The sequence below is a fragment of the Dromiciops gliroides genome, chromosome 1, assembly GCF_019393635.1.
Source record: "Dromiciops gliroides isolate mDroGli1 chromosome 1, mDroGli1.pri, whole genome shotgun sequence".
Lineage (NCBI taxonomy): Eukaryota > Metazoa > Chordata > Mammalia > Microbiotheria > Microbiotheriidae > Dromiciops > Dromiciops gliroides.
The window spans coordinates 64,895,058-64,918,090 of NC_057861.1; the positions used below are offsets into that span (position 1 = coordinate 64,895,058).

Genomic DNA, 23,033 nt, shown 5'->3' on the forward strand with positions numbered 1-23,033 from the left:
TAAGTACTTAGAAGGGTCCAACCTATTCATATCCTTTCCCCCTCAATGGGAAAACTTCAGCAAATCTGGGCCTCCTTGAGTTGAATGTCTGGTTGTACATACAGTGGGCGTGAGTATAACAAGTAGGCCAACCGAGGCAGTTCCAGAACCACAAAGTCTGAGCACAGCGAGGCAGCTGTGGTCTCCAGGTTAGGCACTGATGGCCAGATTTGGATCCCACTGTCATCTCCTTACGTCCTTTAAGGCCTACAAACGCTTTACAAAGAGGATCTTCTCCCCCACAACTCTGGAGAAATAGATGCTCTTCTCTCGGAGAAACCAAGTGACCGCCTGAGACTTTAGCTGCCTGGCCCTTTACAGGATGAGCCAAGTTGTTTCCTCATTTGTAAAACAATCACATTCTCAGCAAAGTGCTTTGTGAACTTGAAATCGCCATGAAATGGGAATTACTATTAGTACTACTTTCTCACTTCTGTACCCCAATATCTGCAACTCTAAAATGGGGGTACATGTCTGCTTCACAGGTGGTGATGGTGTAAGGCCAAGGGGAAATAATGGATTTTGTGAAGTCACAGGCTCTTCCAGTGCAAAGCACCCTATGACAAACTGGGGTGTTGTTATAAAGTGTGCTTAGTAGTGCTGGTCTGAGACTAAGAATATGAAATGTCAGTGTTGGCCATTAAAAATTGAGGCTGTGGGCAGCTGGGTGGCGTAGTGGATAGAGTACCGGCCCTGGAGTCAGGAGGACCTGAGTTCAAATCCGGCCTCAGACACTTAACACTTACTAGCTGTGTGACCCTGGGCAAGTCACTTAACCCCCATTGCCTCACTTTAAAAAAAAAAATTGAGGCTGTTCACTGAGAGTTCCCTCTTCCCTCATCTCCTATCAGCCAAATGCCTTCTGCCACTGCCTCCTCCAACCCCATCTCACATTTATTAGGTAGCTCTTCTCGCCAAGGTCAACCCACATAAACAATCACATCACATTCCATTCATCCATGAGTTTGCCCTCTACCACCCCCGTGCCCTTCAATTTCTCCCCATCTGGATGCATCTGTCCTGCCTACAAATATTCCCATGACTTCATCCTCAAAAAACCCTCATGGATCCATCCATTCCCACTAAATACTGTTCCATATCTTTCCTGCCTTTTGTGATTAAGCAATAGATGCTTCCTCTTCCTCCCACTCTCAAATCCCTATGATGTGGCTCCTGACATCACTGAAGGAAAGCTGCTCTCTTCAAAGTTACTAATGATGCCTTTAATTGCCAGGTCTGATGGCCTTTTCCCAATCCTCATCCCCTCTTCAGTCTTGAATACTGTTAATCAGCCTCTCCTCAATACTCTCTTGAGTATTTGGGGCCACATTCTCTCCTGGTCCTCCTGACTATTCCTTTGTTGCATCTTCATCTAGGTGATGCCCACTAACCATGGGTGTCCCAGAGGAGTCTGTCCTAGGGCCTCCCTCTATTACTTCATTTGATGATCTCATCAGTTCCTATGGTTTAAATTATCATCTCTTTGCCAATGACTCTCAAACTTCTCTGACACTAACCTCTCTGCTGACCTCCAGTCTTCTATCTTCAACTGCTTATTGGACATCTCAAACTAGATGGATGTCCTGTAGACATTTTAAGCTCATTATGTCCCACCAAATGCTCTCTGCTTCCAAACTTCCCTATTTGCTAAGGGCACCACCCCATCTTCCCAGGCTCAAAAGCTAGGTGTCATCCTTGATTCCTCATTCTCATCCATCATATGCAATCTATTGCCTAGACTCATCCATTTCACCTTTGCAACCTCTCTCAGATATGCTCCCTCCTCTTCTCTGTCACCATCCTGGTATTAGGTGTTCATCTCGTGCCTGGTTTACTCCAATAGCCTGCCAGCAGGTCTGCCAACCCCAAGTCTCTCTCCTCATGCCTACCCTCCATTCAGCCGTCAAAAGATCTTCCAAAGGAGCAGGTTTGACCTTGTCACCTCCCTACTCAATAAGCTGCACTGGCTCCCTATCACCTCTGAGATCAAACAGAAACTACTCTGGTGTTCAAAGCCCTTCATAACCCACTCCTCCACTTTGCGGTTTCCTTGGACCTCACACCCCACAGGAGAGTCTTTGATCTAGTGATGCTGGCCTCCTGGCTGTTACACAAAACAGGCCCTTCTAGTTCTCTCTCCAAGCACTGTACTGTCTCCCATGCCTGGAATGTCCTTCCATCTCCACCTCTTGACTTCCCACAAGTCTCAGCTAAAATTCCCACCTGCTATAGGAAACCTTTCCCAACAACCCTTCAATTCTAGGGTCTTTTCTCTGGGTTATAGCTTGTTTGTGCAGAGCTGTTTACATGTTTTCTCCCCCATTCAGCTGTGAGCTCCCTGACCACAGAGACTGGCTTTTGCTTTTTATACCCTCAGCTTATGCTGAGCACATAGTAGGTACTTAATGTTTACTGAACGACTGGGTGTTTAGCAGTGTGATGCAGCAGGAGCACTGGCTCCAAATCCCAGCTGTGTGACCTTGGGAAACATTCAATCTTTCTGGACCTCGGCACCTGCAGAATGGAGTTGTTATACCTCTAAACCCTATTACAGATTCACGAACTGCTTTTGCTCCATCTCTGACAAAGGCTTCCCACAGCTTGCTTAGGGAAAAAAATTCTGAAATATTTCCTACCAGAGACAATGAAAGGTAAAGGAGAGGCTCTTAGAAAGAGAAAACATTTAATACTTTTTTTGAATCAAGATTACAATTCAATTTGCCCTAGACAAAGGAGAAACTGTAAACAAAAGTTATATTGATCATCCTGAAGACACCCTGCTCCCCTACCTCCCCCCCAGCTGAACACAATGGTGGCTCCTGGTGGCCTATGGGAAGGACGATGATATGGCTAATCTATACCTCCATCCTCTCCTTTTCATATTTAAATCTAGAACTGAGTGGATAGAAGCCAACAGCTTATAGAGGCCTGGGTGGCACCACTGGACTCCAGGCTGGGGACTATAGAAATTCTAGCATTACTGGGTCCTGTGAAACCATTTCAGGTTGCTGCTCCTGGACTGGCCCAGAGCCTTCAGAACCCTAGGGTACAGGACCACTGAGATCAGTGGAGGAGGGGAAACACCTAATGGGTGGGAAGCATAGCCCAGCACCAGGTGATGGGGGTGGGAAAGAGGGAGTTGCATCTGTGAGCAGAAGGTGATGAGAGACCAATCCTAGAGAGGGGCATAGAGAGGAGGTGCCACAGTAGGTCTGGTAGGTTTCTCAGGAGGGTTCAGTTCATCAAACTCTTTGTGCTTGACCTTCAAAGGAGGAGTTGGCTTGTTGGGGGCTTGGCAACCCAGAGAGGCAGGAGCCTCAGCTGGCTCCTGTGGTCCCGTGTTTTGTTTTGTGGGGAAGGAGGACCCTGGCAGTGCCAATGTAACAGCAGCTGCCCTGTGAGTAACAAACATACACGAACATGCTCAATTAAAAGAAGAGTTAAAAGGATACATTGCTTTCTGTATCTGTCACACTGCCAGGTAAAAGGAGCAAAAAGAGGGAGGCAGTGTCTGCAAAGGAGGGCAATAACTCTCATATGTAGAGTAAGGGGCTGAAGAGACAACACTGACACAAGTGCTGCTGGGAGAGGGTAATGGGGCTGGGCTGCGCAGGGCAACGCTCTTCTCTGTGTGGGGCTTGTGTCTGTCTGTGGCTCTTTCTTAGGGCTTAACCCCCAACTGCCATGCCAGTCCCCCCTCCCCTTCTCTCAGCTGGCCCTCGGGTGTCAGGGGAGTCTGCCGGGCCCTGGTTGATCTTCAGGCCCTTGAGGAGATGGTGTCTAAGCAAAGCTTTTGCTTTTTGGTCAGAGGGGCCACAAGGGGACAATGCTAAAGGTTTCTGGGACCCATTGCCTGCAATGGGCTGGGGCTGAGCCCGGGGTTCCTGGAATCCAAAGGACGAAAATCTGAGGAGAATTTAAAAGGATATGGAACAAATTGCCTCTTACATCCACCTCAAAACCACCAGAGTATATATGGGTAAGTCTCCAAAGCCTGGCCCACATTGCTACACTTAACATTAGCTCCTGCCAAGAAGAGAGAAAGAGGAGAGGGGGAGATGAAAAGAGAGAGGAAGGCAGGAGGGGAGGAAGGGAGAGGAGAGAGAGAGGGGGAGTGAGGGAGAGAATCCAGCCAGTTAAGGCAGCAGAAGCTGAGGCAAGAGGGCCGTGACCTCACCAGGGACCTGGCTGATACCTACAGGAATAATCCCTGATCCCAGCTCAAGTCCTAACAGCCAACCTCCAAGGAGGCTGCAAGCAAGCAAGGCACGCTAGGGACAGCCCCACAGGGTGAGGGGATTGGCGTTCCTGCGCTTCTGTCCTTAGTCTGAGGTCCTGTAGCCTCACGACTCGGCTGCCAACCTTTGGCCACAGCCAGCAGAGAAGAGAGCAACTCAGACCGGTACGGGGAAGAACGGAGCAGATGGAGTTGTTTCCATAGCGTTCCTCCATTCCGGAAAAGACCACTCAAAATAATTCTTAGGAGATTCTTAGTTGTGGCCACAGGCCATATACCTGCTACTGCTTTAGTTAGCATTGGTTCAGAGAAGGGGGCAGAATCTTCCAATTCAACTCAAGGATCTCAAGGAGTGGGAACAAGTGATAGCTAGGGCCTCGGTGGGAGTGAGAGGTTGAAAATTTCTATGGCTATGGACCAGGGAACCAGGCCGTCCTCAAAAGACAGAGGCCACTGAAAGTTCCTTGGTAGGAGGCCAGAGCAGGGTAGCGATGGCTGCTCAGGCAAGGAAGCATTTAGAGAGGAAGCTTAGTGTTTCAAAGAGCACCTTAGTGTTACCCCTTTGTATGGGATCCTTACAGCCAAGTCCAGGCCCAACTGGGAGTCTAGGGACTGGCTGAGAGGGGGAGCATGGCTAGTGGAGTCAGTTGAGTAATGAGTCCTGTCCACCCAGGCCCCTCAGAAGCAGCAAGGGGAGGGGGAATGAAGAAGGGACAAAGTCTGGAGATGGAAGATGGGGGTAAAAGGTGGAAGGAGGATGCTCGCCTCCCCACCAAAAAAAGCTTGGGTGGTCACTAGTGTCTTATGTAAACCTGGGTGATTTAAACAAACTGTGTTTCTCCACTTCCATCACCACAAACACCGTAAGACCCCCCTACACTGATTAAAACTTACTGGCTCATCCATCTGTGCCTACACTCAACTTGTAACTCAACTAGGTAGCATCCATTGCTTAGTCTTCCCAGGGCAGGCTGAGCCCGACCACAGGTGTCAGGACTAAGGGGCTTTGCTGCCTGAACCTTTGCCAAAGGGACTGAGGAGGGAGGGGTGGGGGTGGGGGTGGGGGAGGCAGCAAGCTCCTTGAGATCTCTCAGTAAGTACCAAATCCTTGGGAAGGATGGAGTTTAGGGGACACCCAGTCCAGATAATGTCACCCTTCTGGCATGGGCAGGGTTAATACTATCCCATTTGTCTTCCAGTGAGAGACTGGTGTCACCAGGAACAAAATGGAATGCAGGAGATCAGGCCTGGCCTTCCTCATTAGGGGGAGGAACAGGAGAGAGGAGGAGGAAGGGAGGGCAGGGAGGGAGGTGTGGAGAGCAGCCATTTCACTGAGGTAGTGGGACCAGCACCTCCACGTAGTTGAGGGGGAAGAAGCCCGACTGGCCGTTGATCATGCCTTCATACCAGTTTTCATCAATCTGGTTAGTCAGTGTGATGATGTCACCCTCCCGGAAGCCCAGTTCCCCATCGTTCTCAGGCTCAAAGTCATATAGGGCCTTGCAGCTGGGTTGGTCCAGAGGTGCTGGGGAAGAAAAACACAAAACAGAGGTGAGTGACCAGGAACTGGCACTCCCTAACCCAGTTGGGTTATCGCCTTGTTTCCTAATGGCTATAGCATCCCTAACTATATGATCCTAAATATTCCTCCCAACTCTAAAGAGCCTGTGATTCTGTCCTTCTGTCTTTGCCCAAGAACCTATAGTACCGCTACTGTATGAAACTTCTGTGGCTTCCAAGATGTCCCAGTCCGTCTTTCACCCCCCCACAATCACACATAATGATTTCTTTTGTGCTGAATGTCTCTAGCCTTGACACAAAGCAGACAAAGTCACTAGATCTTTCTACTTAAACCCTCCCAGCTTGGTAGTTCCTGCTTTTGAATGCCCACCACACCACAATGAAGCGCTAGAGGAAGACTCCAGCAGCAGTCCATTAAAGCTACTTTTTTGTTGTTCCGTTATTTCAGTCATGTCTGACTCATGACCCTGTTTGGGGTTTTCTTGGCAAAGATACTGGAGTGGTTTGCCATTTCCTTCTCTGGCTAAAGCAATCAGGATGAAGAGACTTGCCTGGGGTCACACAGCTAGTAAGTATCTGAGGCCAGAGCCATTGTGGCCTTGGCATAAAGTGCTCATGGGTACTGTGGATCAAAGCTATCAGCCAATTAGCTTGGAGCTGTGTGTGTGTGTGGACGGCCCTTTTTCCTGTTTCACAGAGGTTTCTGGGAAGAGGAAGGAGCGAGAGGCTCTCTCACCAGGACCTCGTGTGAAGTGGAGCAGAGATGCTGGTTCCCTTAGATAGATAGATGAAGGCATCTTGGCCTCTTTCTCTCTCCTCACCAAATTCTTATGCTCCTTAATAATTACTTAAAAGTCTAAATTCTTGCTAAAGTTTATAATTTATGGTGACTACTCATTAGATTTTTAGACAGTTTAGCTAGAATTTTAGCCACCTTACAGATAGCAACTTTACACAACTCATAAAGAGTCTTGACTCCAGGACTGATGCTATCTACTGCACCACCTAGCTGCTCTTTTAAATCCACTTAACTTACCCCATTTCTCACTACTCCCCAAAACACACTCCTCTAGGTAGGCAGTCTGTCCTCTCAACACATTCTGCTCCTTAAATAAGCATTGGCTCATGCCATCCCTCTGGCCTGGAATGTCCTTTCCTTCACTTCCCACCCTATTCTGTCTGCATTCATCCTACAAGGGCCAAGTCCAGTTGTAATTCCTGTAGGAATCCTTTCCCGATCATCCCACTACACACCAATCTCTGCTCTAAACTCGGAGAGTCAGTACCCTATCTCAGCATTTAATTGTTCTTTACCGGCTGAGAGATTACAGCACAAGTTAGCTGCAGCACCCAGAGAAACAAGCTTTGAAATGGTGGCTATATTGGGTAACGGAGCATCCTCACCGCTCTACTCTCATCTTGCCCAATCTGATCCCTTGCTATAAAGAAAGACTCCCAGCCCTTCATGCTTCATCTCTCATTCCCACACACAGCAGGGCTTCCATTTCCATACTGTATAATAGTACCTAAGTTTACTCCAGGTTCTTACTGAAGGGAACGGCTGCTGGATTTCCCTTTTCTATGGCAACAGGGCCAGGAAAAGCCTGTTCTTTGGAACAGTCCCAGTAAGCCCTGGAACAGGCTACTAGAGGCCCCTGTGGCTTCTTTCCCCTTCTGGAGAGACAGGCAGGGAAGGAAGATGGCAAATGGAGCACCATCCATTTTGATCCGGTTTAGGGGCAGTCATCTTGTTCTGTTAGCCTTCCCAACCTTGGGGATGCCATTTACTTCCTTCCTTGGAGGAGGCAAAAGCTACCAGAAGTATACTCATTAGACAAAGCAGGGAACTGAGGGAAAATTGGGTCTGGCTAGCTGCAGTGTCTCAGAGTCAGAGAGGCACCATGCTCTAGCACAAACAACACTAGACTTGGAGTCAGAAGACCAGTCCAAAGCTCAGCTCTTCTCATTATTAGTTGTGTTTATTAGCTAGGTTCAGTCAAGACCCTTAACTTCTCTGGCCCTTAATTTCTGGCAATGGATCTACTCCCCAGTCATGTTTAGGGAAGTGCTGTGACCCATCCAAATCAGTGACTGCAGCTTTGTTCATATTTTATATTTACTCAGATATCTATGTTACTTTTCCGAATAGAGTATAAGAGCCTTGAGGGCAGGGACTACTTTTTGTCTTTGTATCCCAAGTACCAAACACTGGCCCAGACATACAGTAGATGCTAAATCAATATTTGCTGAACTGAACTGAATCTCACAGTAAAGTCACAAAACCTTACTGGAACATCATTTCGCTAACTGCTCATTCACAATGACTACAACAACAACAACAAATATTTCTATGGTATCTTACAGTTTACAAAGTACTTTCCCTAAGCTGTTATCTCATTTGACTCACAACAGTCCTATAAGGTGGATACTACTGGTATTATTAAGCCTGATTAACACTAGTTGAGAGATTAAGAAGGATACTGGGAGGGGGCGGCTAGGGTGGCACAATGGATAAAGCACCGACCCTGGATTCAGGAGTACCTGAGTTCAAATCCAGCCTCAGACACTTGACACTTACTAGCTGTGTGACCCTGGGCAAAGTCATTTAACCCCCATTGCCTTGAAAATAAAATAAAATAAAAATAAAATAATAAAAAAAGAAGGATACTGGGGCTTGGAGCAGTTAAATATCACAAAGTTAGTATTGCCGGTGAAGGGTTTCACACCTCGGTTCTACCCAGCTCCATGTCTGCATTATGAACCCAATCGCTTGTCTTCAGTTATGTGGATGAAGCACTTCCTGAAACATCTTTTTGTTCATTTTCAGTCTTATGTGTGAAAGGAAACACTGGGAACCAGTCCCAGAGGCCTGATCCGAATGGCACCCTTGTTCTTCTCCAAGCTACCCCAAGATGGTGGGGGTAGGTATGTGCTCCATATGCTGTATCTCAAAGCTCCCCATAGGTGCCCCAGGAAATGAGGTGTGGCTGGGCCTTATTCATTCTTCCATCTAGAGCCTTGACTTAGGGACTCTAGAATTTTCCAAGTGTTGGTCCTGGTGCTCTTAGTGACAGAGGCCCTGAAGGCTCCTGACCTTCAGTAAAAGGGCCAGGACCTGGCAGCTGTAACTCACTCACTCACACACACATACTCCTGCCGAAATGAATGACATTGAATGTCCCACCTCTGTGCCTCTGCTCATACCATTCCTGATGTCTAGAATGTATTCTCGACCTATTTGCTAAAATCCTGCTCCAATGCTGCCCCACCCCACCCCCATCCCTATCTCCCCTAAGGTAGCAACATGTTGTTCTGTGCCTTGGTAATACGTAAGTCATGTATAAAATCACACATCATAAGACTCTGGTTTGTACCTTTCCCCCCAACTAGACTGTAAGCCCCATGAGGACAGGAATCAAGTTTTAACTGCATTCTACATTGTCCCTAGGGGCTTGTATACTCCCCCCACATACATTAAGCACAATGTCTAATGAGTGAGCAAATGAATGGGTTTTTTTGGGGCTTATGATTTTTTTAAGGCTTATCTTCTCTCATTCACAGCCTGAGTCTAAACATTGCGTGAAGGAAACAACATTATGTTTTTAGAGCAATTGTGTTCATAAGCATCTGGATCAGAGAATTGAAAGAAGCCCAAAGTCATTAACTGCAATGGAAGAGAGAGTCCTTTTTGGGACAATATGGTTAGTGTTCCACCCAGAAGAAGGGAAAGGAAGGAAAGCAAGGGCATTAGTGAACAGAAAGCCAGCACAAGCAAGAGAAGGAGGACAGGAAGAAGAGAGGGAAGATGGGAAAGAAAGTAACCATTGGGCCAGAAGTGACTAGGATGCATGCAGCTGAGGGGAACTCACGCATACTCCTGATGGGGGGTCCGGATGGGCTTGTCAGAGGGATCGGAAAGAGGAAGAAGCTGCTTCCAAATCAAACAGAAAGGATAATCTTACAACCAGCTATGTGTGGCCATGATTCCAGATTCCAAAGATACCTTGCCTCTTATGATCAGGACTCCAGAGGCTTTTGAGAATAAGGACCAGGAGACTGAACATGTTTTCTTCCCACAGGGCAGGACACAGGCATGGGGAGATAATAGGGATAGTGGCAGGGATTTGAGGTGGTAACCAAGGACCTCTGGGAGAAGGAGGACTCTTTTAGAGTCTGAAAGATAACCCCACCCTCAGGAAAGCACACTTGCCAGAACAAAGGCTGCCCATGATTCTCCTCCTTGCTCTAAAATACCCCATCTTGGAACCTCCCCTATCTTCTCTGTTGCTTAGGTTCATAATTACCTGTAATCTTGGGGGCTGGGGCACAAGGGAAACCTCCATTGGACTGATCCGGCTCTCCAAAGTCATAGGAATCTCTAGGCTTTGGCTTGTATTCCGCTTGGGACGGAAGAGGCTTCTCGCATCCTATGTACATGAAAAACAACCTGTGAGTGCACTGGGGCCAAGAATTATAGGGGCTAGTAACTAGTAACTCAAGTACAGATTCTAGGCACTTGGCTTGCATCCTCATTGCTACTAAAATCTTTAGAGCTAAAGTCAGCACAACCTCCTCTCTCCCCCCTCTGCTGGCTTTCCCTCCACAAAGGTATGACTGTTCCATACCGTTTTCCCAAAACCCCTGGACATGATGACTTTAGGGCTCCTAATCTTTCGAAATCAGTAAACTCCTTTATATGGCTATTTCAAAACCGTGCAAATCATTTAACCTCTGAAATCAGAGAAGCTGAAATTCAGAAAGTGAGTGACTTTTCTTGGGTTATCTGAGTATTTCTGTACTTCCTAGGTACTGTGTACATCTCTGATTCAGTTCAATACTTTAGTAAATTTAAATTTCATGGTTTCAGTGGGTTTTATAAAAAGGAAATTACCAAACTTCATATGTGGGTCAATTTGGTGATGAGTCCCTATCATCCAAGGAGCAGTCTAGCCCAATATTGTTGCCAGCTCTATATTCAAAACTTGCACTTTGATAACCTTGAGAGGATAGGGTCATTTTCCTACCATGTTAAGTCAACAGGAAAAAAAGGGGGGCTTTAGTAAAGGAAAAATCTTGACAGAAGCAGGTCTCCCAATTCAAAGTCCCTAACCTTCTGATTCATCCTATCCTAAGTGATAAGTCCAGGGCAAAGATGTCAGAGGTTTTGGATAAACTGATTTCCTTATAGCAGAGGAAATCAGGAAGGGAAGAGGCACAAGTGGATAAGCGACATTTTCATGTGGCTTTAAAGTTTACAAATCCCTTTATATCTGTATCTCTCTTGACCCTCACAATAACCCTGTGAAGTAAGTACTAAGAGTCATTCCCAGTTTATGAGGAGGACCAGTGCCTCACAGAGATTATTGAGTGATCTGCTTATATTAGTGTGTCAAGTTAAGTTTCAGAGGCAGGATTTGAACCCAGGTGGCTCATGACTTGAGGTCCACTCCCCTGGGAGTCACAGGTCCTTGTTTCGAATCCTGGCTTTGCCAGTGACTTACTTATGTGATCCTAGGGTCCAACTCAGAGCCTTGCTTATCTGCTCCTGGTGCCTCTCCCTAACAGGAACAACCCCCACCCTGGGGACCTTTGATTCCTCACTGGCTACACCTCCATGTGGCCATTATTTTAGAGAAATCCCTATCTGGAACGTTTAGATTTGTCTGAGATTAAGAAAAGAAGGACTGGCTCTGAGTCAGCACTAGAGAGCACCTTCCTGTTGAATACAACAAACCATGAAAAGTTAGTCAGATCAAATCTTGTTAAAGGGCTATACAATCAGAAAGATTCACAAGCCCCGGCTGGCATCTTGCTCATTTCGTCCTGAAGAAGTCATAACAAAGGCCCATCACACATAAAAAAAGAATCTGCATAACTCAAGGTAACAGAGATTAGTCCAAATTCTTCCTATCTTGGAGTTTACATTGTACCTAGAAGATACAACATTTAAATAGCTAAATCTATAATGTGCAGAGCAGGGGGAACCAGGAAAGTTCCTGAAGGAACTGGAATTTGAGTTGAACTCTAAAGGAAATTAAGGATTCTAAGTCTAGGAGGGGTGTCTGGAGGTGTGGATAGCCTGTGCAAAGGCCTCAAGGCAGAAAAAGGAACGGCCCCCCCCCCAGCCTTCCCCTTCCCCCATCCCTCAACCCACCCCCCACATCCCCCAACCATGGGCAGCCAGAGCTCGAAAGTGTCCCGGGGCGACGTGAGTGCCTCTGGACCCCAGGTGGACACCACCAACGTACAGGAAAATGGCCATGTGAAGAGCAACTTGGAGACGTGCCCCCCAAGGCCGAGGCCGAGGCCACCCCCCTGCCCCAGGCCCCACTGAGCCCACCGACGCAGCTTGGGCCAGCGGCAAAGCCATCGAGCCCATGAGCCAGGCATCGCAGAGCCCAGGTGGCGAGGCCAAGGCCGAGGGGCTGCCCAAGAAGAAGAAATTCTCCTTCAAGAAGCCCTTTAAGCTGAATGGCCTGTCCTTCAAGCTGAACTGGAAAGGGGGCGGGGGGAGACGAGACACAGAAGGACCAACTTGGCAGGCTCCTTGCCCAACGAGGAAGGGCGGCCGAGGCCGAGGTGCCCAGCAGCCAGGCCCCACTGCAGGGGGGTGACGAAGAGGCTGCTGCCAATGCCATGACTGCTCCTGCCCAGGGGGCCCAGGCTGATGATAGGAAGTTGGAGGAGCCAGCCCCTCAGGCTGCTGAGGGTGCCCTGGAGCAGAGCCCCACATGGGCAGCGAGCAGAAAGAGTAGCCCCCCTGGGGCGGGGAGGGGCAGGTGGGCATCTCCCAAGATCAAAAGACTGTGCTCCCCTAGGCTGGGTCAGTGCCTGGCCCTGGGGCCAAGACCTTCAGGCAGAGATGTTCTCCCCTCACCCTTAACCCCTGTGGACTGTTTCTCCTCGCCTCTGGCATCCCCCTGGTGAGTGAGTGCTCGGAATGGTCCTCCCACCCAGCCCTCCATCCTGCCTGCTCTGCAGTTCCCCGTTACCATAATAGAGTGAGATGCTCAGACCAGCCCCAGCTCCAGGCCCTGCTCCTGCCCCTTTCACTGGTGAGCCCTAATCTTCCTTCCCCAGTAGGTGTGCTTGTTGCTCTTCTCAGCCCTTGAGGCTAGAGTGGGGTGCCTGGCCATCAATGGGTCTGGCCTTTCAGGGCAGAGGCTCCAGCAGAGGATTTTGTGCCAGACCCCACTGGCTCCATGGCTTGGGAAGGAAGCTAACCTGGTTGGGTTTTGATAAATGTCTTGATCAGTTTCAGACTCCAGCTTTGTGCGCCTGCTGTGTGTTCCTTTTGACTTTGTTGGGGAGCTGAAGGGTTCTGGGGGGAGGGGGATCTATATAATGTGAAGCAACTTATTGTTTTGTCTCATTTTTTCTTCATTTGTAAATAATTTTTAATGGCCAAAACTAAACTTGTGACTTTTTCTAACTGCTAAAATCAACCTCCCATCTGGGTTTTAACTGTAACATTTGGAAAAGGAATAAACGTCAGGCCCTGTTGTGATGAAAAAGAAAAAAAAGAAAAGAAAATGGAATGCTGAGTTTGGGAAATCAATCTTCTATCTTCTCTGCTAGGTCCTTATCTCCATCTTGCATCTCTGAGAGAGATGTTCCCCAGGGTTCAGTATTTGGATCTCTTCTCTTATTTTTATATTCTTGTCCTTGAAAATTTCAAGAACTTCCACAGATTCTAGAGCTTAGCCTGGAAGAGATCTCAGAGGCCAATCTCATTTTCCAGATGAAGAAAGTGAGGCTCAGGAAAATTAAGTCATCTTTCTTAAAAATTACTTTCAAAGCTTTATTCTAGCCCTGACCTTTCTCTCCAGTTATAGAACTGGATCTCCTAGGGCCTACAGGACATCTCAACCTGAATATCCTAGCAGGTCCCCCAAACTCAATATAGTCTAAACTTACTTTTCCCTCTATATCTGCTTCTTTTTTCTGAACTCACTATTTCTGCCAATGGTACTTATTGTCTACCTGATATTAGTAATCTTAGGGTGATCTGACCTGTCTCTCCTTTCTCATCTCTCCTATAATAACAACAGCAAATATTTACATAGTGCTTTAAGTTTTGCAAAATGACTTATAAATATTCTCACTTTTTTATCCTCACAACAACCCTGTGATATTATTATCCCCATTTTACAGTTAAGGAAACTGAGGCAAATAGGGGTTAAGTGACTTGTCCTGGGTCATACAGCTACTAAGTGACTGAAGTTGAATGTGAACTCAGGTCTTCCTGATTTCAGGCCCAGTGAGTGCTCTAACCACTGTGCCAATAGCTGCTTCATTACTGTGTCAGTTTCAGCCATATCCAGTCAATAACCAAGACCTATTAATTCTAGCTCCATGAGCCTCACATCCATCTCCTTGTTTCTTTTCCATACAACACAGGAAGGGGTCTCACCTCTTCCAATAACCTCCTTCTACCTTTCCTCGCTGCCCCTGGTAATCCATCCTTCACACAACCAGGCCGACCTTACACATAGATCTAGTCAAGTCACCTCTCTGTGCTCATAACCTTTCAATGACAACCAGTCACCGGCAAAGTAAAACTCAAACTCTTTAGTACTGACAAAAAGGTTCTGCTCTAATTTCCCTAGGTACATCTCCCATGATTCCCTTCTCTATACATTCTGCCCCCTCCCAATTAGGTTCCTTGCTATGCCTTCCAAGCACAGGCCAAATTTGGCAGCTCTCTGCCTCTGCATATACCATTCCATATGCCTTCTCTCCTCCTTCTCACACACATTACCATTCTAGTCATCTGTGTATGTGTCTTATATCCCTATGAGACTGTGAGCTCCAGAGTCTAGCTCGCCCTTGTATTGATCTCCCAGACTCTAGCACAGTTCTCAAGCCAAGTAGGTGCCACAGATGTTAGTGGTGAAGTGATTATTTTTCCTGAGAAACAGCATGGTATTGCAGAAGGGCCACCAGACTTGAGGCAGGAGACCTGGGCTCCTGTACTGACTGACCCTTACTAGATAAGTCACTTGGCCTTGCTTGGTCTCAATTTCTCCATCTGTAAATGAGGGGATTGGAGATCATCTCTAAGGCCCCTCAGACTCTAGATATTTTACAATCCTGTATGCCCTGCCATTCTATAAAGCATGACTCATGTCTTTCTCTTCCACCATTACTATGTACTTAACTCCATTCTAATTTATTTGTGGTACAGTGGAAAGAAACGCACTCTGGCTCTGAAGTCAAAGCCTGCTCCTGCCATGTACTGCCCCTATGGCTGTGGGCAGGTGACTTCACCTTAGGGGACAAGCCTCACCCCCTCAGCTATAAATGAGGGGGTGGGACCCAGTGGCCTCTAAGGTCCCTTCAGCTCTAAATCTAGGATCCATTTATTGGAATCCTTCACAACAGCTCAGTTACCACCTCCCATGGGAAGCCTTTCCTGATCCCTCCTAATTTGTTGAATTGAACTAAACATGGCAGAGAAATTTTATAAACCTTGGTGTGCTTCTATTTTTATGGTTAAAGATAGTCCCTAGCCAGGCCTCTGGAGCTGATGGAATAAAGTGCGTTTTATTTTTATAACAGCAGAGGTCACTATTGCTGCGGCTCAGACTGCAACAATAAATGCCTTTCCCTTCTCCCTTCAGAGCTGGGCTGATCATATGGACAAAACAGAGCCTCTTAAATTAGTCAGTAAAGAATGTTCTTTTGGTGTAGGCCACAGGATTCCTAGGCAATTCTGAAAACCAGGCTCTTCTGAGACTGAGGAAAAGACCAGGGCTATGTTCTCGGGAGAAAAAACCCCAAACTATCCCCAAGAGGATCCACAGAGCCAAACCCAATCCAGGACACACACCAAGGCAGGGGCAGGGCCCAGATCCTGACTGCCCATTCAGAATGAGCTCTGTGGTAGCACTCCTACCTACTGCATGCTTGGGGAAAGTACAGAGAAAGTCAAGGCAGAGGAAGAATGAGCGAGAGGCCAATGTTCTCCCTTAGTCGGCCTCCCTGGGAAAGCTTACCTGCGCTTCAGCTTGTCTGCCAGCTCGTCTAGGATCTGTACTGCTTGCCTGTGATAATCCAGCTGGGCATCTACCAGGGCTGAGAGCTGGCTCACCTGCTCAATCTGAAAGAAACATAGTATCTGGAGGCTAACATCTCTCCTATGGAGGTTGCTCGAGAGAGTGCTCAACTTTCCCCTGAACAACCAAGCACCTCCTCTCATGAAATTCTGTTGTTATATGTTGGAGTGTCTTCCCACCTCTTCACCTAGCCAAAGCCTAATTAGGCAGTCTGATGGAATAAAAAGAACCCTGGCTCAGTCAGAAACCAAAGTTTGACCTTCAGCTCCAACACTTAGTGAGCTGTTGTTGTTCAGTCATTTTCTTTCACTAAGTGTTGGAGCTGAAGGTCAAACTTTTTTTTTGGTGCGGCAATTGGGGTTAAGTGACTTGCCCAGGGTCACACAGCTAGTAAGTATTAAGTGTCCGAGGCTGGATTTGAACTCAGGTCCTCCTGAATCCGGGGCCAGTGCTCTATCCACTGTGCCACCTAGCTGCCCCCTTTTCCCTTTCTTATGATCTTTTTGGGAAAAAGACCTAATAGTGGTATTGCTGGGTCAAAGGGAATGCACAGTTTTGTGGTCTTTTGGGCATAGTTCCAAATTGCTCTCCAGAATGTTTGGATCAACACACAACTCCACCAATAATGTATTAGTGTTCCAATTTTTCCACATCTTCTCCAACATTTATCATTTCCCTTTTCTGTCATATCAGCCAATCTGACAGATGTGAGATGGTACCTCAGAGTAGTTTTAATTTGCATTTCTCTTATCAATAGTGATTGAATGCAAAAAAAATAGTGATTGAGAACATATTTTGATATGGCTATAGATAGCTTTACTTTCTTCATCTGTTCAGTTATTTTCAGTTGTGTCTGAGTCCTCAAGACTCCATTTGGAGTTTTCTTGGCAGGGATACTGGAGTGGTTTGCCATTTCCTTCTTCAGCTCACTTAACAGATGAGGAAACTGAGGCAAACAGGGTTAAGGGACCTGCCCAGAGTCACTAGTATCTGAGGCCAGATTTCAACCCATAAAGACAGGTCTTCTTGACTCCAGGCCTGGCAGCAATTTACCAACTAAGCCACTTAGCTGCCCATTCAGCTGTATAACCCTGTGTAAAATCGCCTTTTGGGACTGTTTCCTCCCTTGTAAAATGAAGATCGTGATTCCTGTACTACCTCACAGGGTGGCTGGGCATAAAATCCTACAGAAATGTCAGAGCATTACTATTATGTTTAGAAATTGGGTTGTACTCCCACTTCCTCACTACTCCAGCCCACACTGAACTGAAACTCAGATTTATGAGAAAATACAGTAGAATTCCATCAGAGGACTGATACTGGGGAGTAGGTAAAACAGTAGCATTGCAGGTAAAACTGCAGATATGCAGATATCATGTTAGGGCCACAGCTCCTGCAGAACATTTGCCACAGAAGTCCAAGGAGGGGAGGGAGCTGAATAGGACTTAGGTTTCATAGGATTAACTGCTAGGTGGGACCTTAGAGATCATCTAGTTCAACTGAGTCAAACTGAGGTTAAGAAAAGTTCAGTGACTTGCCCAAGGTTTTTGGTACACTGAGGAGTCAGGCCTCAGACTTCAAATCCGGTCTTTTTTCTACAACACCAGGCTCCCTCTTGATTTGTCAATAGGGAACAGAAAACACAAATAGGTACACGATTCACCCACCTGATTCTCAAAATAACAAAGCAGCCGAACGAGCACCCAAGGAGGAAGCACTTACATCAGTCTCCAAGAGGTTGTGCATGCTGGTCTCTGCCACTTCCTTGGACTCTTCAAATTTCTCCATCGCTTGACGAAGTTCTTCATCTGGTATTTTTCCCTGACGCTTCTTCTTATAGTCGAAATCCCAGACGTCTGCCCTCCAGCTTTTTCAGATGATGCTTGGGGGTGGAGAGAAGAGAGGAAGAGGGCCCCATGTTATGAGGACTCTGTGACAACAGATCATTGGGACCCTTTGGGAGTTGCTCTAAACAATGGCTCCAGAAGCTTTATATGGAGGGGAAAATGCTGCAGGGTACTAGGTGCCCAAGGTATTAAATCCCTTTTGTAAACTTTAAAGTACAGTAACAGGGTGAAGTACTGTTTCAACTATACAAGCCTAAAGATTCACTGGAGTGGGGTGGAGGAGAAAGGGGACCTCTGCCATAATCCATCCCCTGCCAAGGATAGAAGAGGTGTTCTTTGATGACCAAGGAGAACAAAGAGAAGCAGCATAATGTTGGGTTTGAATTTTTAAGGTAAACACAAAGATCTATTATGTATCTCTATAAATGGTCACCAGTTGGGTCTGCTTTTGCTCCTCCTATCCTGCACCCCCTGCCCTCCCTCAGCCATGCATGTCTCTCTGAACCATACCCAACTTTGGTTTTTGCAGCCTGGAATGCTGGGTCAGAGGAATAATAATTAAGGCAGGTACCTGGATCTCCTTTAGGTCTTTATCACAGAGGTTCTGGAGGGGGTCAACAAAATTCTGTTTGACTTCTATGTCCAGAGAATCTTTCACTTCTGCTAATCGCTTCATTGATTCACCAGCATCCAAAAGCGCATCACCTTCAAAGAAGAAGGGGTGTTGGGAGGGCTGGGGAGCCAGAAGCCTGCCACAGGGCCTCTGCCCTCAAGCAACTGCCCAAATCACCTTAAAAGTAGAATAAACTACAGTTTCCTTAGCTCGGCATCTAAAGCCAACTGACACCTGGCTTCCACACACCTTTCCAAGCTTGCTGCAAACAGTTCCCTTTCATGTACTCTATGTTTCGGCCTTCCCCGACTTCTTCAGTAAGTAATGAACTTTCCCCACTTCAAACTTCGGGGAACATATGATCCCTGATTTAGAGCTAGCCGGAACCTTAGAGACCATCAAGGCCAAAGTCCCTCATTTTACAGAGGCTGAGCCAGAGGAGGTGACTTAGCCAGCTTATACCTTTGGATTTGGGGGCAGTCATTCTATGCCTGCAGTGCATTCTCTCCTTGCCTCTGCCTTCCTTTAAGGCTCACTTCATCAGTCCCCTTCTATGCAAAGCCTCCACTGAGTCCCAGATAACAGTGCTCACTCTCTCCTCAAATGATCACATACATTTCTTTTTTTTTTCATAAAAGTATTTTATTATTTTCCAGGTACATGTAGAGATAGTTTGCAACATGTTTTTATAAGATTTCTAGTTTCAATTTTTTCTCCCTCCCTCCCTGCTCCCCAAGCAATCCAATATAGGTTATATATGTACAATCACAAAAAACATATTTCTGCATTAGTCATGCTGTGCAAGAAGAATCAGAGCAAAAAGGAAAAACCTCAAAAAAGAAAAACAAAAAAAAAAATAGAGATAGTATGGGTCAATCTGCATCTAGATTCCACAGTGGTTTTTTTTTTCTTTTCTGGATTCGGAGCATTTTCTATCATGAGTCCTTTGGAACTATCTTGGACCATTGTATTGCTGAAAAGAGTCAAGTCCATCACAGTTGATCAACACAAGATCACACACACACACACACAAGTTTGTAAGGTATCTCCTCCCAGGAGAATATAAGCACTTATTTTTTGTTTTGCCTAACACACTGACTTCAGCACAGAGTAGGTACTTTAAAAAATGCTTGTTGAACTGGATTGGAATTTTAAAGGCTTCTAGCTGAGAAAAAAGAAGCCTGGAAGTTGATGTTGGCCCAGCCCTCTCTCTCTGACATATGGAGGTAGCTGCCAAAGGATTTGCAGGCCTGCGGTAAGGGGGGATGACTTTGTGTAGCCAGCAGCTACATTATGTTCACACAAATGAGGTAGCATTCTATATTGTAGAACTTTACTTTTGTAGATAGACTCTAAATGAACAACTGGTTTTCTAGAGGCAACTCACAAATGGGTTTAAATTTTCCAGAAAGTAAGCTAGCTTCAAAATTCAGTACCTCTGACCATGAAAGGTCATTAACCTGTACAAGACCTACCTCATGGTGGGCTGTATGTGGAGTGGAAATGGGGGGATGGGTTCTAAGAAAGCTTAATTTCCTAGCTGAAGGAAGCTAATGTGGAGAAGCCACTGCAGCCTCCTCTGACCCACACTGTGAAATGATCTAGCAGCTAAAATAGGCACAGTTTAGGCTAGAAGGAGAAACTATTTAAGGAAGTTCAATATTTCTATCACAAAAACTCCCTGTGCCCTCAGGTCAGTCCTAGGCAAACATTTTCTTCCAAAACCAAAGACAGAAATGTCTTGGAAATGACCAAGCAGAAGATATTTCTTAATTATATTCAGCTCCAAACCTTTAGAAATTATTCTCAGGAAGGTGAAACTGTTCCCTCCACAAACCTCTCTAGACAGTGCACTTGGCTCACAATGCAGATAGTACTAGGTGTAGAAGGAAGCCTTTTGAGCTCTCTCTACTGCCTCCATCTCCACCTCCACAAACTGCAAATTGGCTGTCAGCTCTGACTAAGGAAGTACCTTTGCCTGTGGCCCCTGCCCTGGATGACTCTTCAGGGTCCAAAATCAGAAGACAGAGCAGTAGTGTTATAGAGAAGACACCTACAGCACTGAGTAACAGAAAGAATGGTGGCCTGAGGGTCTGGATTCCTGAGCTCTGAATCTACTTAGCCCGGCAAGTGCTTGGGCTTCTTGAAAAAATGAATATAATGTGGTCCAAAGGCAGTAAAAGAACACTGGATTTGTGGTCTGAACATAGAACTCTACTGCTCACTACATAAGCTTGAGCAAGTCACTTTCCTTTTCTAGACTTCTGTTTCCTCCTCTGTAAAATGTTGGGGTTGGTGGGTTTTGTGGTACAAGAGAATCAGAAAAACAAGGTTCAAGTATTGGCTCTGCCATCAACCCCCTGGGTGACCTCAGTTAGGTTACTGGGGCCTTTCTGAGCCTCAATCTTCTCACCAGCTAAATGAGAGGGGTGGGTGAGATGAAGTCTAAGTTTCCTTCTAATTTTATAATACAATGATCCTAAAGCTAGACAGGTTCTAATATCCCTTGCAAGTCTAAAAGTGGACAATTCTTTGAGATGACATTGAACTGTTAGAATACACTATATCCTGCAGTATAATAATTACATTAATGGACCACAATTTCCTAGTGAGAAAGTACAAGTTAGAGCACTTCAAGACAGATCCTTCCCTGGGCAATGGTTAATTCCCCTCGTTCTTGATTTAGGTAGTGGTGTTAACACAACTGTTCAGCTTACTGGGAAGCCCGACCCTCCTTTACCCATTGCTCCCAAACACACACCTTTTCCTGTAGTAAGATTCATCTCTTCTTTGTCTTCTGTACTCACCAGCTCATTCTTACCTCTGCGCCCTTGTTCATACTATTTCCAGAGCCTAGGTTACTGTCCTTCTCCAACTCCACCTCTCTATCCTTCAAAACCCAATCGAGACCTACCATCTTCTTCTTTTTTTTTTGGTGAGGCAATTGGGGTTAAGTGACTTGCCCAGGGTCACACAGCTAGTAAGTGTCAAGTGCTGAGGCCAGATTTGAACTCAGGTCTTCCTGAATCCAGGGCCAGTGCTTTATTCACTGTGCCACCTAGCTGCCCCGAGACCTACCATCTTCTAAGAAGCATTCTGAACATTCATTTTTCCCTTTTCTGATCTCCCTCCAGTAATATCTACCAGCAGAACAATCGAATTTAATACATAACTGTTCTGTGGTTACTTTGCTATACTAATCTCACTTTCCCAATTAGACGGTAACCTTGAGGGCAGGGAACTTCTCTTCTATTACCTTTAAGTCCTCTTAATATCCAGCACAATTTGGAACACACAGTTCTCATATAGGAGTCAGGGAACCTAGGCTCTTCTCTCTCTCTCTGGCTCTGCTATTAAACTCAGTGTGACTTTGGTCAAGTTATTTTCCTTCTCTAAGCCTCAGTTCCCTTACCTATTTCTTTTTTCTTTTTAGCGAGGCAATTGGGGTTAAGTGACTTGCCCAGGGTCACACAGCTAGTAAGTGTTAAGTGTCTGAGGCCGGATTTGAACTCAGGTACTCCTGACTCCAGAGCCGGTGCTCTATCCACTGAGCCACCTAGCTGCCCCTCCTTACCTATTAAAAAAAAAAAAAAAGGGATATCTGACCTAACCTTAAAGCTGAAATGTTGGATTCTAAAATTCTAACAGCACTCAACAAAAACTTGACTGATTGAAATCCCTGAATGCCTTTTTGGAAAATTTTATCTTATGGAATTTGTTTTTATATTATGTTTCTGAATATAACTCTTCCATCCTCTATTCAGTGAACGAACCCACTCCTTGTAAAAAAAACCAAAACAACCCCCCAAAGATTAAAAAACAAAGGGGGGCGGGCGGCTAGGTGGTACAGTGGATAAAGCACCAGTCCTGGATTCAGGAAGACCTGAGTTCAAATCCAGCCTCAGGCACTTGACACTTACTAGCTGTGTGACCTTGGGCAAGTCACTTAACCCCCACTGCCTCGAGAAAAACAAACAAGCAAACAAAAACAAAGGGGGGGAAGCAATTTAATAAAACTAACCAATACATCAATGCTACCTGAGCATATATGCAATATTTAACACCCACAGTTCTCCAATTCTATAATGAAGAGAGGAAGACAATGACTTACCAAAGTTGGACTCATCTCCTAGCTCCTTTCCATAACGAATCATGCACTCGCCCAAGAGCCCTTCCGACTGTGGATAGCCAGGATTCTTCACCTGCCCTCTAATCTTCGACACAGTGTTGAGCATCGTCAGCTTGGCCCGGGAGGCTACAAAGGAGAAGCCCAGCCACATGGAAATTTGAGTTTACCTCTCTGGGAGTGAAGGCAGAGAACTCCCTACTTTTCTGCCTTTTTTTCATTCATTTTTCAGTCATACCCAATTTTTTGTGACTCCATTTGGGGTTTCCTTGGCAAAGATACTAGAGTGGTTTGCCATTTCCTTCTCCAACTCATTTTACAGATGAGAGAATTGAGGCAAACAAGTGACTTGCCAAGGGTCACACAGCTAGGAAGTGTCTGAGGCCAGATTTAAATTCTGAAAGAGGAGTCTTCTTGATTCCAGGATTAGCACTCTATCCACTGTGCCACCTAGTTGCCCCCACTTCCCTACCTACCATTTATTTTAACAGGCTCTCACAGTCAAGTAAATCTATTGTTTTGTTTGCTTGCAAATTACACTTGCTATAAAAAGAAGTGAATGGGGCAGCTAGGTGGCGCAGTGGATAGAGCA

General features: G+C 46.1%; 1 protein-coding gene and 1 pseudogene across 1 annotated transcript in view; one reads left to right on the top strand and one right to left on the bottom strand.

Annotated features, from left to right (window-relative positions):
- Positions 1-5,431: 5,431 nt before the first annotated feature.
- Positions 5,432-23,033, bottom strand: part of SH3GL1 (SH3 domain containing GRB2 like 1, endophilin A2) — a 94,340-nt gene continuing 76,738 nt past the window's right edge. Inside the window, 11 exon segments of the mRNA XM_043976407.1 lie at positions 5,432-5,801; positions 9,667-9,682; positions 9,684-9,704; positions 9,706-9,725; positions 10,102-10,199; positions 10,201-10,224; positions 15,796-15,899; positions 17,578-17,703; positions 17,705-17,737; positions 18,274-18,407; positions 22,427-22,570. Coding sequence (XP_043832342.1) covers positions 5,605-5,801; positions 9,667-9,682; positions 9,684-9,704; positions 9,706-9,725; positions 10,102-10,199; positions 10,201-10,224; positions 15,796-15,899; positions 17,578-17,703; positions 17,705-17,737; positions 18,274-18,407; positions 22,427-22,570 — 917 coding nt within the window. The 3' untranslated portion in view covers positions 5,432-5,604.
- On the top strand, positions 11,970-13,188 carry LOC122735099 (annotated as a pseudogene).